This window comes from Bos taurus, chromosome 25, assembly GCF_002263795.3.
Source record: "Bos taurus isolate L1 Dominette 01449 registration number 42190680 breed Hereford chromosome 25, ARS-UCD2.0, whole genome shotgun sequence".
NCBI lineage: Eukaryota > Metazoa > Chordata > Mammalia > Artiodactyla > Bovidae > Bos > Bos taurus.
Genome location: NC_037352.1, coordinates 24,802,393 through 24,820,729, shown reverse-complemented (window position 1 = coordinate 24,820,729; position 18,337 = coordinate 24,802,393). Strand labels below are relative to the sequence as shown.

Here is an 18,337-nt window from a genome sequence, read left to right as displayed (position 1 = left end):
GTGGTGGTGGTGCCAGGATCTGGTCTCACCCCGGCTGCACGTGGAGGACGGGCTAGGTGGTGGGGACTCAGAGGAGGGCTGCAGTGAGCAGGATGGAAGTGGTCAGTCCTCTTCTGACAGCACCGCAGCCTTGCATGCCTTTCAGCCCCTTCCTAAGCCCTGCTGGGAATGGGCCGCTGAGCCAATTCCCACGTGTATGAGGTGTGGGTATTAAGCAAAGACCACCCAGATGAGGACAGGTGAGAGCTGTTTACTTAGAGCTTGCTCTCTCAAGGCATTTGTGTTTTGGAGACCTGATGGCAGGCTGAGGAGTGGGGAAGCTCCATGGTAGGGGAGAGGGAAGGCCTCGGCGGTATCCCGATTGGAGGCTGCGGCTCGGGAAGCTGGAGGCAGGCTAACTAGAGGCAGGACAGCCTGTGATGGGTTTGGGGGAGCATTCTTGACTTTCTCTGGTTGGGCCTAAGACAAAAATCAGGGAAGCTGTCAGTTATTAATCAAGACTTGGTCATTCTACAGAGCTTACTGTTGGCTTCCTATAGGTGATAGGTTGGTTTCCTGGGCTGGTTGGTGCCGACTGTGGATAAGAGCCCTGTTTTTATACATGGTTATTGTCGGTTTGTACATCAGTCTGTCAGATGAATGTGTGTGACACAGTTGTTCCTTTGAGTTGTTTCCTCTGAGAAACCACAGTTGCTTCTCTGGTGACCTGGGACACTGTGGCCTCTGTAGTCTCCCTGTGTCTTTATGGCAGGGTTCCAGCCCAAACCACATTTTGAAAACTGGTGCTGTCATTGGGGTCTAGTTTGCAAGTGTAGTTTTTACCCTATAGTATTTCTAATTTTTAAAAACTGTTTTTTTTTTTAAACTTTTCTCACATGAGAAAAAACAATTTTTCTAATAAAAATCTAAAAATTGGGCACATGCCTGGTGCAGAAGAGCCCTGCCTCTTTCGACGGGACGCTCGCTGTCCACTTCACCCTCTGTGCCCGCTGCTAGCCACATCTGTGCTTCCCGCCCGGCCTCCATGGACATCTGGCTTGTCAGTCTCCACAGCTCTGCTCAGATGAGCTTGAGGGAGAAGCTCAGGGACGAAGCTGAGCTGCTCGGTCCAGCAGGGGTGGCAGCCCCGCCCTGCAGAGCCTTCATCAGCTCCTCGACTGCTTGGATGGTTGCGGGTGGGGGCTGCCACGCATCTCAGTGATGGGTGGACCGCTTGTTTTCAGAGGGCGAGATGAAAATGAGAGGCACGTGAACAGCATCAGCAGTGAAGTTCTGCTGAAAGTGGTTGGGTTTTCTGGGATGACTCACAGTGTAATTTGGACTTTGCCCCGCCTCAGTACCATCATGATGGGAGTCCTGTTGCTCCGTTGCCAGAAGTACTGACAAATAGGCCTCGGCCAGGGGAATGGCTGACGAGTAGGCTTCCTGCACTTATATGGACAGTTGGCGTCTGTCCCTGTCGCCACTCCAGCAATGTTATCATGGGTTTTAGGGCACTTAATACATGTGGCCGAGATGCTGGAACTATGCCGAGGGCTATAAAGTAAGTTTTATGCCCTGTCATTTGAAGTAAGGCCCAAGAGTAGACTTCCTAGCCGAAATAACCTCTTGATTTTGGTGGGGGGAAATGTCTATACCTGGAGACACATCTCTCACCAATAGATTTTTTAAAAGAGCCCATTATTAAAAGCCTGTTCACTCTGCACCATCAGAGCCCTGAGCTAATCTCTGTTGTCACAGGACACTGTCATTTTTCCCTTTTTTGTTTCAGACTCCTGAGGGTTAATGGCACCAGGATGTATTGTTGAGTGTTGAAATATTTTTTTAACCTTTTATTATGGAAAAAGAGAGATAAGGAGAGAGAATAATACAATGCAGCCTCATGTACTCGTCACCCGGTTAAAACAACTCATGACTAATCTTATTTTATCTGTGATCCTAACCGGTCCCTCGTATCATTTTGACGTAGTTCTCAGACCTCATTGCATATTTGAGTAAGAATTGTTTCCTTTTTTTAAAAAATGAATGCTCAAGTTCTTTGGTTGCTGTGCCAGGCTGAAGGCCACATGTTTGATTTCTGGTCCAGACTTTGTCACCTGCTCTGTGATTTTGGTTAAGTCCTTAACCTCTCTGACCCTTGGTGTTCTCTTTCGGAAAACAGACTCTACTGTATCCCCTTGGCAGTTGTTTGTGGGGCCTTTGATGAGATCCTGAGGGAACGAAACTGTCGCAGGTGCTTACGGATGGAGAGAACTCTTGCCTAGTCTGTGGGCTGTCCTCCTTTCATGCCTGCTCTTCCCAGCACTGTTCACTGCTCACCACGGAAGTGCCATTGTCAGCTCCCGTCTTCCAACTCGCCTATTGCACTGTTGGTCAAGAGGACCATCTTCCCCAGGCAGTTAATACGAAAGCCCCAGGCTGGGACGTGACCTCTCGCATATCTCTGCGGCCCAGTGTGCCTGCCTGCTGGCCTTGCCCAGCCCCGGGGTCTGCTCCCTGGCCCGCTGTGCCCCAGTGCCCATGTCTGGCCCGGGCCTGGGCTGCCCTGTCTTCAGTGCGGCACTCAGGAGGACCACCCAGCTCGCCCCACCAGATGAGAGGGTTCTGATGGGGCAAGTTAGCCCATGCGTGGTTCAGTCCCCTGGGGTCTTATTTTTTGCTGTTATTTCCTCTGCCTAAAATAGTATTTCCTCTGCCTAAAAATGTCCTATCCGTGGTGCCTAGTTTGGAACAAAACTATTTGTTGCTCAGAAGTTAGGGCAGCAGACTTCCTGCTGCCCAAGCATGCAGTGAACCCTGGGTTCTCATAGGTTTCTGGGGAGCAGAGACTGATGAATAAGAAGTCTGCTGGTTAAATTAAAATTTGTTTTTAAAGAAAAAGAGATAATGTATACAGTGATGGCCAGAAAAAAGTCTCTCAAAAGCAACTTAACCAGCCACAACTCCTCAGAGAAGCATCTCGTTGGTTCTCTGCTGCCCCAGCCTGTCCATTGCCCTGAGTCCCGTTTTTTAATTGCCCCTACGGGGAGGCACTTCCTGCTACAGAAAGAGCAGTTCTGTTCTCTTTTGAGTCCTCTAGTTCAGTTCCTCCCATAGCTGTGATCTGGCCGAATGGTCAGGGCTGGACCTCCTCTCTTGGCTGATGGATGAGATGTTGGCCGGGCCCAGCTCCGCGCATATCCTTTGGGCATGGCCCTCTGACGTCCTTCCCAGGCCCTGCCTGCACACTCACTCTCTTTCTGTGTTGGCTGCGTCTCTCTTTGTGACTCTAAGGGCAAGTTCTAGAGGAATTAGATGTGACTTTGGTGGGGTCTGGGGCAGGGAATGTTCCCAGGGGACACTTGCTCTGCTCCCCAGAGGCCCCGAGGGCTCTTCTTCAAGTCCATGCTTGACCTGGGCTTCATTTCCGCTTGGAGGAGCTCGGGGCAAGTGCTTTAACTCTGGTATGTAAAGCTGATGATAGCAACTCACCTTATGGAGTTAGTGTTCTTGCAGTGATGAAACGAGCCCTGCATTTACAGGCCCGTTGTTCTCAACCCAGCAGTAGAACTTCACCACAGCCCACAGGAAAGGCATGGGTACGCATGCTGTGCATACAGGGAGAGACAGCACAGGGGCGCCGAGGATCTACAGACCCTTGCTTGGTCCAGCCATGGTGCCGAGCATGGTCATTAGTGTGGAGGCACCCAGCCTCTGACCCAGAGCTACCCACAGAAACCGGATACACTGATACCTAAAGCCTATCGTTTTTCCTTAGTTGATTTGGAATCTGAAGGCAAGAGCCATGTTATTTGTTAGTTTGCTAAAGTCCCTGGAAGTGGTAGAACCAAGACTAGAAATAGTTGCTTCAGAATCACGTGATACACTCGGTGTCTCATGCCCGGTATCATGACCCTGGACTCATGGGATACTGGGGCCAAATGGATCATTAGACACTCGTGTAGCCCAGACTTGCCAGCTGTAGCTTCTCTACTATGGGCTCCAGGGAGAGGGGGCAGAGCAGTGAAAAGTAGCTGCTTTGAAGGCACGGAAAGCGCAGCAGCACCTCACGGTCACAGCCCCTCTCCCTCTGCAGCGGCTGCGCTGGAGCCACCCCCAGCCTGCCCTGGGTCGCTCACTCAGACTGAGAGGCTGTCTGATAGGCTGCACACGGGTCCTGGGCCCACTGTTGGCTGACCTGGGACCTGACCCCCGACCCTGCCCAGCTTCCTGCCCTCCGGTTCTCTGGTTGTGGGGTCTCTTCTCCCCCCAAAGTCACACATATGGCAGAAAAACTCCAGGAGTAGGACAGCCAGCTCTGGTGCCTGGAACAAAGTGTGAGAGGGGAGGATGTGCCTGAGGACTCTGGGGGGACAAGGCAGAGCCCAGGACCCTTGTCTAGTGGGCAGGGCAGCGAGGGGGCGTCTGGGAGCCTGAGGGGTGGAGCTTGGCTGGTTGGAGCTGGGGCGGTGGAGGAGAGAGGGTGGAGGGAAGTTTCCTAGGTATGTGTGAGGCCGTGAGGCACCAGGTGGCCTTCAGACATCAGAGGAAGGGAGAGGCGGGCCTCGGGGGCCCCAGAGGGGTGGGGCGGGCCTGGGCTGGCCCTCCTGCTGCCTTGGTTGCCCCCAAGAAATCCAGTTGGGGAGGGGGTGCTGCTGAACAGGAGGAAAGCTTATTCCCAGGTGATGACGTGGTACCGCGTGTCTGTGGGAACCACGTGCAGGTCAGCCGAGGTGAGGACTGTGGCTGAGCCCTGACGGACGCTCACACTCACGGAGGGCGGGGTGAGTGGAGCAGACAGGAGCCCCTGAGCAGGGGGTGGGCTGCTGCAAGGACAGCGATAGGAAGTGGGTTTTTTTTTTCCTTAGATGAAAATATTTTGAAAACATTCATGTTTCTGAAAAGCAAGGCTGGACAATGAACCAGAGGTGGTGGGCGAAGGGAAGCACAGGGCGGCTATTAGCTCATCTCTGCAGATGGGCTTTCTGGAAAGTCCGAGGCAGCAGAAGGCTTTTGATCCGCCCCCCGAGTACATTTTTCTGAATGGCACCCAGGAGAGGGCTTTTCAGTGGAAAAACTGAATTCTCACTTTCAAAGGAGGTGGGACTTGCCGCTGTGTGTCACTTGGGGTAGATGGGGTAGCTCCTGTCCATCAGCAGAAGGGGGGTCTTGGTGCCTGGGCCTCCCCTCTCCACGGCCGAATTTTTCTGGGTCGAGGAGTCCACGGTGGAGGTGCTCTGCGTGGCGTGGGAGAGGAGGGGAGCACCAGAGCAGCTTTTGGAAAATAGTGTCCTGCAAGTTGGCTTTCGTACTAGTGAGAAGGAGGGCTCTTGCTCAGAGGCTCAGAGGCACAGAGGCAGGAAACGTGAGCGTGTCTCACTCCTCTGATCACAGTTTTACAGCATCTGTGGCCACATCGTCACATTACTGAACAATTTTTGCCACGTCCATGTACCATGTTTATTAATATGAATTTTTTCTTTCAGTTACTTTTTTTTTTTTTAACTTAAGTAACTTAAATCAAGGAAGGTTAGACCCCCGCTGTGATGCGCATCAGTATTTCTGTCCTGGTCTCCTCAGCTGTGCCTGTGACACGGCTGTTGCCCTTACATTGGCCATGACCTCCACTGCCACCAGAGTGACCTTTTGTTTTTCTAGACTTTCATAGTATTTAGCAATTCAAAGAGCTTACACATACCTCTCTCTGTAAGAAGCCAAACAGATATCAAGTGCCCTGGGCTGACCCCCGGCTCACCTTAGTTCCCTTCCTAGCAGTGGCCTTGGTCATCAGTGTGGTAGATAACCTTTTTTCCTGCAGCATTTTGTTTTGTTGATTTTATTATTGCTTTATTCATAACTGTTATGTTGTGTGTTTTTCTGCCCTTTTTTTTTTTTTCCCTTGGAGTGATTATTTTTCTAAGGCACAAATTTTTCGAAATTTGTTATTTTAGTAAGTGAAAGCAGTAATACGTGCTCTGGGTTTAAAAGTCTCACAGGGACTTCCCTGGTGGTCCAGTGATTAAGATCCCTGCTCTTCTGTTGCCAAGGGCACAGGTTTGATCCCTGGTTGGGGTCCCTGGTTGGGGAACTGAGATCCCACATGCAGTGAGATGAGACCAAAAACAAAAACAAAAACAAAAGAAATGTCTCTCAGTTCAGCAGGGTGATTCCAGGACACAAGGCTGACCATGTCCCTCCTGTGCTCCCAGCTCTGAAAGGCTCCCGTGGCCCCAGGAGGACGGGCACACACCTCTGTACCCTGCGGCTCACGGGGCCCTGGGCCATCTGGCTCCCACCTTCCACTGCAGCCTCCGCAGCCCTCCCGGCCATCCCTCCTTCCTCAGCCAGTCTGCTGTCCATCCTCCCCGGCCCTGCAGTGCTCCCCGGGCTCTGTCCCGGGCTGATGGCCCTGGAGAAGGGTGCTGGCTTCCTTGTACATCTCTGGGCAGCACCTCCTGCCATCAGGGGCAGCAGGAGGTGGTTGGCACTCAGGTCAGGGGCTCCCAGTGAACCCTGGGCAAGTGTGCCCCGCTCTGCAGGCAGGATGGGTTCATAACTGTGTGAACAATGCTCAGATCAGGGCCTTACCCGGGATGGGTACTCTGCTGTTCCTACCATGGGGTTGTTCTTCACTGTTGCAGCCCCGGGCATGACACAGGGCCTGTGTGTCAGTGTTCAGTCCGTGCTTACGTGTTGAATGAAGGGAGGAAGGACAGAGGTGGACGTGATCCCTGTGTGAGGCGGGCAGGGACGGAGGCTGTGTCGGGGAGTCTGGTTGTGATGCCCACGGCACCGAGGCACCTGGGGGGGACGGGGACCGGGCAGCAGGGAACTAGGGGTGGGGGTGGGGGTGGGAGGGTGAGGAGGCCGGGACTGCCGCCCGAGACAGGAAGACCTCGGCAGGCTTTCCGCCTCACAGCGCCGTCTGTTTGAATGCTCCAGGAAGGAAGAAGCCACAGGCACCGGCACTCGAGTACCCAGCAGGGCCGCGCCTTTGCCCAGGTGTGGCTTTGCTGCTTCGTGTGCAGGTTGATGGCAGATTGAAACAAGCTACACTTTTGATACAGCACCCTCCGCTTTTTTTCTTTCACCTCTTTATTTCCAGGTAATGCTACCATAGAGAAGTTGGAGGACTTCATCAACACAATTAACAGTGTCTTGGAGTCCTTGTACATAGAGATAAAGAAAGGTGTCACTGAAGATGACGGGAGACCTATTTACGCGCTGGTGAGAGCAGACAGAGCCCCCTGGTGAATGTTTAGGGAACTGCAGTGGAGACAGCCTCTGCCCTCCTTCCTGGGGTGCAGATGAAGGTGCACCCGCCTCACCAGGGGCGTGGAGGGCGAAAGACACTGGGCCTGGCCACCTCCCTGACCCAGTCTCGTCTCTCCATGCTCGCTGCCGGCCCCCTGGTCTGTAGTGTCCTCTGCAGCCATCAAGGTTGGGGGTAATAGAACCTGGGCCTGGCTCTCAACGCAGCGCTGGCTTTATTGCCCCACCTGGAATGCCCCCTCTACCCTGAGACTGGGCAGCATGCCTTAGCTTTTATTTTGGTTGTTGCCAGGCATCTGCAAGTCACCCTAGATGAATGGAATATTAGGGGTAAAGGGATAAAAATGCCTTTTCGTTTAGAACAAGACATAGAAACTTTGGAAAGAAAGAAACGTGAGGTCACTAAGGATTGAGACCTCGTTGGGGCCTCCTGCTGTGTTCACATTTTTTTTTTTTCCCTCCTGGCTAGGGAAAAGGATGTGAGATACAAGCCCCCATCTTTGGGTAGGGAACTCCTTTAGGCCTTCAGAGACCACGCTTCTACCAGCCAGGCCCACACAGAACAGGGCTTTAGCCCAGGGTTTCCCAAACCCTATTCTGTGGAAGAAAGGGCTGTGGAAATGTTGGGTTAAGTCGGTGAATCAGTATTGTTTACTGCCAGAGTTCTCAGTGCCTTCTGCATTTGAAGCCCCACTAGCATGCAGACAGGCTTCCTGAATTCATCTGAGTTTGGAGCTGTCACACAACCTTGGGAATTCTGAAATCTCTGAAAATTAGACATATTGATTGAGCTAAAGATTTAAGCTTGTAAGACTGGTTCCAAATTTATCCCCGTGGCCCACAGTGCCTGGACACAAAGTGCTCCAGGACTGGTGAGGTGGGGAGGGGGAGGGGAGGAAGGAAGAGCCTGCAGGTGACTTAACTGTGACAAGTGAAGGGCACAGCCTGACTCTCACGCTAACTTATTTTTTAGGTGAATCTTGCAACGACTTCAGTTTCTAAAATGGCATCAGATTTTGCAGAGAATGAGCTGGATCTCTTTAGAAAGGCTGTAAGTACAGCAACTCCCATTGCCCATCAGCCAGGCTTCTTACAGAAAACGTCCGTCTTTCATTAGAAATGGAAACTTCAACCTTCCTGGGTCCCCCTGCTGCCTGAGAAAGCCCTTTGCAGGGGCATGTCACCAAGTGGCCCTCTCAGAATTCATAGCCGCCAGGTGATTGCTGGGGAGCTTGCCACGGCCGCCTGGGAAAGAAGAGCTGGTCTGGGTTTGACTCCAACTGGTTGAATAGCAGTGACCTCCTGGGTATGGGATGCAGCTGAGCAGGTGTTGCTGCTCGAGTCCCAGGGTCAAAAACATCCCCGGGGAGCTTGCCGGAAAGGCTGAACCCTAGTCTCCACCCAGACTGCTGAATCCGAGCCTGAATTCTGAGAAGGTGCCCAGTGATCCATCTACCCAGTCATTGGAGGGGTGCTGCTCTGCATGCCCGGCTTAAGAGCCGTTCACTCGGCCGCCTTGCCACTCACCCGGGTGAGCACCTGGTTAGGACAGTGGTTCTCAGCCCTGGGTGCCCGCAGTAACTGAGGAGGTGAAAGTAACGCGGGCGCTCTGGCCTCCCTCCAGGTCTGTGAGTCCAGGTCTCTGAGGCCTGAGTCCTAGAATCATTCCTTCCTAAGCCGCCTCTGGGGCTGATTAGCAGCCAGGGTTGAGAATCGGATTCTAAGATGGTAAATACATGGCTGTGTGTGTGTGTGCACGTGTGTGCACACAAGCAGCCTATCTTCCCGGTTCCTCTGCTCTGCTGTGGGCAGAAGTTTTAAGGCACCTTCCAGCCAGCTTCTCCTAGCCCCAGTCCACAGCAGCTCTGTGGCTCCCCGGTGTGTTCTCTTGCTGGGCCACCCTGGTGCCTTCCCTTCCGGGTTCCAGCCTGCCCACCTCTGAGTAGGAGGGGTGCTGCCCCATTTCCTTATTCATTCGTTCCTTATCTTCTCCATCTTCAGGGAGGTAAAGTGATCCTTCTTGATTCAGGGGGCATTAAGGTCCTTCATTTGGAATGCTGTTACAGGAGCAACTTGGGTCAAAACATATCTATGGCTTTTGATGCATATTGTTAAGCTGTTTTCCTGAAGAGTCCCTCAGTTCTGCCTGTGACATGAGTAGTCTCACTGCATCCCGCCAGGATCGGCATTATGGCCTAAGAGTTGTTCTCCCCAGTCTAATAGATGGACATGGCTCCTGTCTCTTCCAGTTGGAGCTGATTATTGACTCAGACACTGGCTTTGCGTCTTCCACAAATATTTTGAACCTGGTTGATCAGCTTAAAGGCAAGAAGATGAGGAAGAAGGAAGCTGAGCATGTGCTGCAGAAGTTCGTACAAAACAAGTGGCTGATTGAGGTATTTCTCGCTGTGGGTTTTCCAGCTTGGCTCACTTTTTACCATGAATCACACTGTTTCCTCCAAGATTGTATCGTATTTAATGGGTGTCTGTTGAGCTGAGGCCGTTCAGGTCCCTTTATCTCAGCAATCCCAGACCTCTTTGGCACCAGGGACTGATTTTGTGAAAGTCAGCTTTTCCACAGACTGAGGAGGGGGGATGGTTTTGGGATGATTCAAGCGCATTGCATTGCATTACATTCCCTTCTCCAGGGGATCGTCCGCACCCAGGGATCTATCCCTGGTCTCTGGCACTGCAGGTGGATTTTTTACCGTCTGGGCCCTGGGGAAGCCCACTGTGCATTTTTACGTCAGCTCCACATTCAGATGGTCAGGCTTTAGATCCTGGAGGTCAGGAACCCCTGCTGTCTGCATGAAGCCCACAGTGACCCTGCAAGGAGGACCCTGTTTACTCAAGTGACCTGGGTGGGAAGGTCCAACTGGAAGTGGCAGAGCCAGGGTCTCAGGCAGCTGTGCAGGCCCTGGACTCTGAGCCCCAAGCAGGCGGTGTAGTGCGGTCGGCAGGAGCACGGTGCTGCTGCCAGATTCCGCCGCAGGTGCCCCGTGTGCCTCGGCTGTGAGAGGGGAGGAATAGCTCCACCTCCAGGTGAGTGAGGAGCGGGATGAGGGCGTGGGAGTCACGCCCCGGTGCTGGGCGCCCACAGGAGTCACTGTCCCCATCATGGTTATCACTGTCAAGTTCTCCAAGGCCAGTGCTGTTGGGATCCTTTCTCTTAGATGGTGGCCCTCAAAGAGCCAAGAGGACGTGTCGACAAGCTTTTGGAGAGGAGCTGTAGCAATCTTTGAAAGGTTCGAGTTTCTTGACACCCTGTGTCTATTTCTTTTGGCTGGAACAGTCAGACGTTTCAGTTCTTTTTCCACAAATGCACCACAGTTTCCAAGAAACCCGAGCCAGACAGGCTCCGTGCCGCCTTGCTCACCCCGCTCCTGCCCCTCTGGGCTGTGTCTGGGCAGGACTGCTCAGAGGGGCCCTCAACTTCCTCACTTGGTGGTCAGACCTGTGGCTGGAGGCCGCTGCTGTGGTGACATGATGCTCACTTCCTTTCCGGGGAGAGCTCAGCTCTGGAGTCGTGGCAACCGTGCTCTGAGTTGTTGATCTCGGGGTGGGCTGCCCTGGCAGTCTGACCAGAAACATCCAGTTCCTGCAGTGCTTTCTGGACAGGAGGAACTGTCTGGAGAGGCCACAGTGGTGAGGGCAGGAGTAGTGGGAACCGCTCGTGGGGTCAGCGCCTCTGGGCATGTCTGCACATCGTGTGCTCGTGTGCTCAGCCCCTGCGACCGCGGGGAGCCCTTCGCTCTGTTCTGTAGCTGAACCCACTGCAGCTCCGTGATCTGGGTGAAGTCCCCCACTTGGCAAGTGGCCGAGCCGTGTCCAGGCTCCAGCGAGTGTGACTGCAGGCCCCCATCAATTGCTTCGTCACAGTTTTTCTTCCTCTCTTGGGTGGATTTGGCAATACGGAATGTTCTCGGACAGCTCGGGTCATAACCGACCGCACTCTGTCCTCGGGCCAAGCTTTCTAAGGGCAGGGACTGGGACCTCATCTTTGTACCTCGTCACTCCTGGAGGCGCTGCTTACTGAACGTGGCCGAGTGGGTAGTTGAAGTTCCAGAGAACCGAATGTATCTCACACGTACCCCCCAGATGATACAAGAACTCCTCGTAGATTAGAAGGTACCGGCACTCATACAGTCCACGTTGGTACGAACACCTGTCGTCTCCCTGGGCCTCACCCTCTGGCGCCCTGGTACAGCCTCTGTGCCCGGCTTTGGGCCCACGGCTGGCCATGTGGGTCCAGCGCACTTAGATGCTGTCACATTACGATGCAGGGCTGGGTGCCCGACTTTATCGGGACTGATGCTTTGCTGCCCAGAGCGGGGACGACTGGAGGAAACAACGCATCTGGGGGTCTGCTGGACTTGGCTCGGGCCCCAGCTCTTGTCCTCTCTTCTTCCTCCTCGGGGAACTGGACTGGAGGTGCTGGTGCTGCCTTCCTGAGGCCTGGGGGTTCTGTGAGTACTGGCCTCCAGAGCCCCGCGAGTCTTGAGGGAGCCCTCCTTGCTGACTGATCCCTTGGGCCTCACGTGGACGAAGAAACAGGCCAGGGAAGGGGAGGGCATGGTGGTGAGACACCCCAGAGTCCTCTTCTGGCCTGGCCGTTCCCTCTGGAGGTGGCTTCTCGCTTCTGAGCCCGTTTCCCATCTGAAAGATGAGGACCGTGCTGGCTGGCCGGTGTTTGTCCTGAGGGTGGAGTGCTCCCTAGGCTGATCAACACGGTCATGGCCATGTGTTCTGTGTCACTTTGAAGGACCAGCTGAGGGGCTATGGGGTGAGTGCTGGCTGGTGCTCTGATCAGCCTTCCTGGAGCAGCACCTTGACCGGAGGGACCATGTTTGAGTCTCACTCTTGGCCTCTCAGAAATGGGGCTTTCCTCAGAAGCCATGCTGGGGGACCTGTCCCCCAGCAGCACTGTATTCATTATGATGGGACCCCTTCCCCCCAGCCAAGTCCCAGGAGAGCCCTGCCCTGTGCAAGGCTCTGCCTTGGCACGGAGCTGCTGAGGCAGCTGTGCAGCCCCTCGGGGGCCCTGGGGGGCGGTGGTTGGGATCAGTGGGCGAGGCTCTGAGACAGAGGCTGCCTCAGAGAAGTGTGGATGCTCGGAACCTGGGCATCTGCTGGCAGCTGCACGTCCGCACGGCCTAGGGACCAGTCCCCAACACAGGGCCCCAGCTCAGGATGGTTGTCAGGCCTGGGAGGTCACTTGGGGTTGGATCTTCCTTGGAGATCGAGGGCAGTCCGCCCCTCCTAGTGACAGAGGAGTGAGCGCCATCGTGAGTGATGAGCACGGGGCACTTCCAGGCAGCTAGTAGGCGTTTAGTAAATGTGACTCAAACCTGACTCTGAACTTGAACTTGCTCACTTCAGCCTTGGCATTCCTCCTTGGGATCGATGCGAGGGCTGTTATATACTCTTCCCCTTAGATGTTTATCATGACACGGCCGAGTGCTGGGCCACACGTCAGGTGCTAGGGACACAGGGTGAGCAAAACCAGGCCTGGCTCACAGTCTGGGGAGAGAGATGGAGGTCAGCCCCACTCTCGCTGAAGTAAGAGTTGCAGACAGAGAGGAAGCAGCGCTCAGAGGGGACCTGCCCTCAGTGGAGGAAGTGGCACCCCGCTGCAGGCTGGGGAGGAGGCAGCTGATTGGGGTGGGGACGACGGTCCAGGGTAGAGGGAGCGGCCTGCACCCGAGCGGGCAGGGTGGGCTCAGGGAGCTGAGAGGGGCCGGGTGCTCTGGGGAAGGGCACAAGATGAGCCTGGAGGTGGGCAGACAGGGGTTCTGTTCTTCAGCCCAAGAATGGCAGCGCCTCAGGGGCTGGGCCTCACAGAGGTCAGGTCTCCAAAGAGGGTCCCAGAGGGGCGAGCAGGGGGAGGGTAGATCAGGGTGGTGGCCATGGAGACAGCCTTGTTGTGGACTTGGGGCTTTTGAGAAGGTAGCGGCCACAGGCCCCTGGACGGCCTTGGGCCCCGCCCTCTCATGCCCAGCACCACGGGGCACAGAGCTCCTGTCCCCTTCCTGACTGGCCCGACTCTGCAGTGCAGGGCACCACTGCCTCGTGCTGGGCCTCCCTCCACTTGCGGGAGTCCTCGGGCTCTGTCCTGCCTGCTTGCCCTGTTCCCCACGGTCGGAATTCTGGCTCTCTAACTCGGCGCCTGTGCCCATCTCCTCCTGGGTGGTCACTTGCCTGACACTGGAGGCCCAGGATGAACGCACTTCCCTGGCCGGGTGGCACCGCACACGCTGGATGGAGGCAGGAGTCGTGGGGATGGGGTGTGGGGTGGGAGCAGCAGCCCCTCGTGTGTGGCGTTAGGTAGAGAAGCGGCGCAGGGGCGCTGAGCCAACCCGGCGCTGCAGGCTCTGGGGGCGGCCCCTGCAAGGCTTGCCCCCCGCCCTACTGTGCACCTTTGCCCAGGACCCCACTGGCAGCCCTTCCTCCCCCAGGGCTACAACATGTGCTCAAGAAGTTCCATCCGAGTTCCTTAGTTGACTTGGATGCATAAATGTCCATGAGCTTCTGTGACACTTGTCTCCAGTCAGGTCTTCCTCATCCTGCCTCTTCGTTGTGAGTTGGCCGTAGGGTCAGCCAAGTTTTTCCATATTTCTGGCTTTCCCATGATTTGGGGTTACACAGCGTGTGGGCTGTCTGTATATGGGAACCAGGAGGCCTCACCACGCCCCACACCACTTGGTTTGGGGCCTCCCTGGACCACCTCCAGCATTGTCTGTGAAGTGGTGTGGGCGGAAGTGATCTTGGATGGTCCAGGCAGAGTCTCCAGGCAGTGGTGCTGGGAGGCACTGCAGTGCTGCTCCCTGGGGTCGGGGTGGGAGGCACTGGGGGAGGGAGAGGAAGGAGTAGGGGCCTGGCTCAGGGCTGTGGGGTTCACTCCATGGGGTCGCGGCTCCCTTTCCCGGCCTCTGTCCTCATCCGGGGGTGCTGGGGCAGCTCCAGGATTCCCGTCTGTGAAGGCACGAGGAAGGTGCTAAGGAAATGTGGGGCGGGGGTCCTCGCCTCGCTTTTCTTTCAGGTCTCACCTAAGTTTTCCCCACTTTAGACTGTACAAGGGGTCGGTGTGAATGCCTGCGGGGCGAGGGGTGTGTGGACCTCTGCCCCTTTCCTGGCCTTGGGCCGTGGGAACAGAGGTACCTCCTGGGTGGGAAGCGGGCCGGGTGTGCCAGCTCATAAAAGATGCCCCCGCCTTGCGTCCCCGCAGAAGGAAGGGGAGTTCACCCTGCACGGCCGGGCCATCCTGGAGATGGATCAGTACATCCGGGAGACATACCCCGACGCCGTGAAGGTCTGCAACATCTGCCGCAGCCTGCTTATCCAGGTACCCCGGGCCGGGCGGGGCACACTCTCCAAGACTCACTCAGGGCCCAGGCCTCTGACGACGGGCATCTCCTCAGAAACGTCTGACAACAAGTGCACGAAGGCCTGCTTCTCCCTGGTCCTTCAGTTCTGTCCCAGGCGCTTTTTATTTTTTTCCTCAGAATGGCTCTCAGAAGTCTGTGTGGCCCATATTATCTTGGCAGCAATGCGCCAAGCATCTTTCTGTCTCATCCACAGATTCCTGTTGTCTGTTTGCCTCTGAGTACGTTGTACAGCTTCAGACCAGAGCAGCCGGACCAGTGCTGGTGGATTCTGTGTTTGTCTTTCTGCTTTAGATTTTTTTTGATGCGAACTGTTTTTAAGGCCTCTATTGAATTTGTTACAGCGTTGCTTCTGTTTTTCTATGGTTTGGTTTTTCGGCAGTGAGGCAGGTAGGACATCAGGTCCCTGACTAGGGATCGCACCCGCACCCCCTGTGCTGGAAGATGAAGTCTGAACCCCAGGAGCACCAGGGAAGCCCCTGTGTTTCCTCCTTTTTCATTCTCTCTTTTTGCAGTTATCACTTGGACTGGGCTGGGCCTCTTGGCACATGCATCCTTGGGCACCTGGTGGTTATTTTTCTTAGGTTGGAATCCCAGGAGTGGAATTTCTAGAACAGAGCGTGCACACAGCTGTTTAAAGCTCTGCCCCATGTTGCTGAAGTGCCTTCTGAAAGCCGTGGTCGTCTTCATGCCCCCTTCAGGGCCCACTCATGTTCAGAGTCCAGGCTTGGGGGTGACCTCGCTGCTCCAGGAGCCTGGCCGCCACCCACTCTGCCCTGCTGTGGCCTCTGGAGCCCTGAGCTTCTTCCCTTTGCGCTCACTCGTCAGCTGCTTTACTAAAACCCACTGCGCTGAAGACTCAGAGTTTTTCTCATTATCAGTTTGGGGCCTGGAAGACAAATAACCGAGCCAGTGGGATGCCTTCCTTGTAGTCTCCTGAAGGGTTATGAACATGGAGGTGTGTAGCGGGCTCTCAAGCCATCACCTTCTCATTTCAGGGTCAAAGCTGCGAGACGTGTGGAATCAGGATGCACTTACCTTGTGTGGCCAAGTACTTCCAGTCCAGCTCGGAGCCACACTGCCCCCACTGTAACGACTACTGGCCCCACGAGGTGCCAGGTCTGTGTCCCCCAGCCACTCGCTTTCCTCCTGGCCTGTAGCAGGGCCGTGTGTATGGCAAGGCCGTGTGTATGGCAAGGCCGTGTGTATGCCGGAGTGTTCGTGCCCGGCCCTGAGGGGGCACCAGGGTGGGGGGTGGACAGGGCACCCCAGCAAGGGCTCCACATGTGTGCGGGCCCGGGCCCCGTGTACTGAAGTACCTTCTGCAGTGCGTGGAGGCCAGCCTGCTTGCTGGCCTTGGTCCAGCAAGGTGCTCTGGAACCCAGCAGAAACCCCGAGACATGCGAGGGTCTGGTACAGTAGACGTGCTCCCCCGCAGCTGTCTCTGGAGGGGAGGTGAAAGCACATCCCCAGACTGGGGCTCATCCTGCCTCCCTGGAGGGTGAACTGTTCGTGGGACAGAGTCCTTGGCACAGGCTTGTGGCTGGGGGCGTCCACCAGCCCCGTCACTCACAGTACCTCTGGCTTTTCTGTACAGAAGTCTTCGACCCCGAAAAGGAGAGGGAGACCGGTATGTCCAGATCGAACAAAAGGCCCTCGCGGTCTCGGCAGCACTAGCCAGGCCCCTGCCTTCGGGGGAGTGACCGCCTGCCCCATTTGGAAGAGAGGCATCAGTTTCACGGTTCACATGGGTCACCTTTTTATCTTTTACGTTCGCTTGTTAACAGGTTTGGAATAAACTTGCTCAGCAGCCTCTGTGGCCTCGTCTGGTGGTGTGCCCTTCTCCTGGCACTCACTGAGAGCTGGGGGCCCGGCCTCGGGTCCGGGCTGAGGCTGGCCGAGCGCCTCCTGCCCAGCACGGCCCAAGGCTACTTGCTCAGGGCAGCGTTGCCTTCGGTCCCCAGCTTTGGTCACTGGTCCTACTCACACTGGCCGGCCTGACTTACTGGACGTGTGGGAGCCTTGGCCTTGGGCCCGCCCCATGCCCCGCATCCTCCCTGGCCCGAGATGCACCCACCGGCCTGAACGGCATGAGGCTGCGGGAGGGGCTGTGGCCATGTGTCCTCACTGGGCGCTCTGCCCCGCCTGCAGCTGCCCCAAGCCAGACCGAGAAAGTCGGCCTGGACGCCTCCTTCCCCTGGGCCTCCTGCATCAAGCCTACCACCAAATCTCATGCAGCCCACCTGCTGGATGGCCCTCAGCCCCACGGCCACCACCCAGGCTGGCCCAGCTCCCCTCCCCTGCGCACTGCTCCCGGCTTCTCCCCCAGGGTCACCCTCCCGTGGTGCCTGGCCGCCCCTGCTGAAGCTCCTGATGGCCCCCGTGGCCCTGAGGCTTAGGCCACAAAGGGGCCCTGTGCGTTTCACTCTCCCCACTCCCACTTCCCAGGGTGTGGCGTTTCTCTGTTCCTGAATGAACTTTCCTGTTCTCACCCCGCAGCCTGCACACATGGTCCCTCTGCCTGCCTGCTCTCCCCCCGCGTGTCCTGCCCTTCCCGACAACACCTGTTCACCCTTTAGATCTTGGCGAGGCGGTCAACACCTCCATGCCTGGTCCCCCACCTCCCTGCACGTCCTCGACCATCACTTGCCACACTACTTTAATTCCCTGACTCACCTCCCTTCCACCCCAGTATCAATCAGGACCCCTTCAGTCATGATACAAAACCCGACTCAGACTGGCGTCAGCACGGAAGGCCACGGGGGCTCTTGAAGAGGCTTGATGTAGTGGGTCCAGGGGCATCCCCACGCATCTGCATCGCTGTCCCCACCCTGTTGTCATGTGTTGGCCTCGTGCTGGGGCTAAAACATGGTCTTCCAGCAAATCAGCCTCTTTTCTTCATGGTAGCAAAATGGCCGTTGTACTTCCTGGAGCCAGCCGCTCACCCAGTCCCCACTGTCAGGAGGAAGAGGGCAGGTCTCATTTAGTGGCTCCCTCATCTCAGCAAACATCCAGTCTGCATACTTGCGGAAGTGGGGTGGGAGAGTCCAGGGGGCACTGGTGACCTGGGTCTCCCCTCAGCCACAGGAAGGAGCCCCTCCTGAGCCACATGGCCGAGTGAGGAAGAAGTTTCAGCAAATTGAATATGATGTTATGGGCAGAGAGGGAACGAGCCGTGGGTGCTGAAAGAGTGGGGTGTCCTCCACCCGTGCAGGGAGGGACATTGTGCCCGATTCACCTCTGTCGACGGGTGTGGAGTGTGACCCAGGTCCAGCCTGGGCCCTGAGGCCCGCCTCCCAGGGGGTGAAAGGTGTTCAGCTGGAGCCCGTATGAGCCAGGCTGGACCTTGGCCCAGCCTTCTGAGGGCAAATGCAAGCCTTCGTGAAGCCCTGTAGGAGCCCCGACTAGTGGGGGCGGGTGTGTGTGCCAAGCACACTATGGAAACCACCCCCATCAGCTTACCCAGAAAAGGGATTTCTCACAAGGCTCTGAGGAAGCTCGCTGAAAGCACAGCAAGTCAGGAGAGCTGCTCCAGAAAAGACAGTCTTGGACTCGGGCGTTCTGGCTGGTGAGACCCCTTCCCTAGCCACAGTGGGCACCAAACAGCAGCTGCCACTATCCCGTCCATCCTCTGCTGTACCCTTAAGATGCAGGCAGCCCCAGCTGCCGCACTCTCCAAGGCTGCACCCCTGGGGAGAGGGGGT

At 56.0% G+C, this 18,337-nt stretch overlaps 1 protein-coding gene across 2 annotated transcripts in view; it reads left to right on the top strand.

Annotated features, from left to right (window-relative positions):
• Positions 1–16,446, top strand: part of NSMCE1 (NSE1 homolog, SMC5-SMC6 complex component) — a 35,472-nt gene extending 19,026 nt beyond the window's left edge. Inside the window, exons 3-8 of one of the 2 annotated variants that reach the window (XM_024984993.2) lie at positions 7,085–7,206; positions 8,225–8,302; positions 9,501–9,647; positions 14,477–14,593; positions 15,632–15,752; positions 16,231–16,446. In XM_024984993.2, the coding sequence (XP_024840761.1) occupies positions 7,085–7,206; positions 8,225–8,302; positions 9,501–9,647; positions 14,477–14,593; positions 15,632–15,752; positions 16,231–16,310 (665 nt within the window). In that variant the 3' untranslated portion in view covers positions 16,311–16,446. 2 annotated transcript variants of the gene reach the window in all.
• The last annotated feature ends 1,891 nt before the right edge of the window (positions 16,447–18,337 follow it).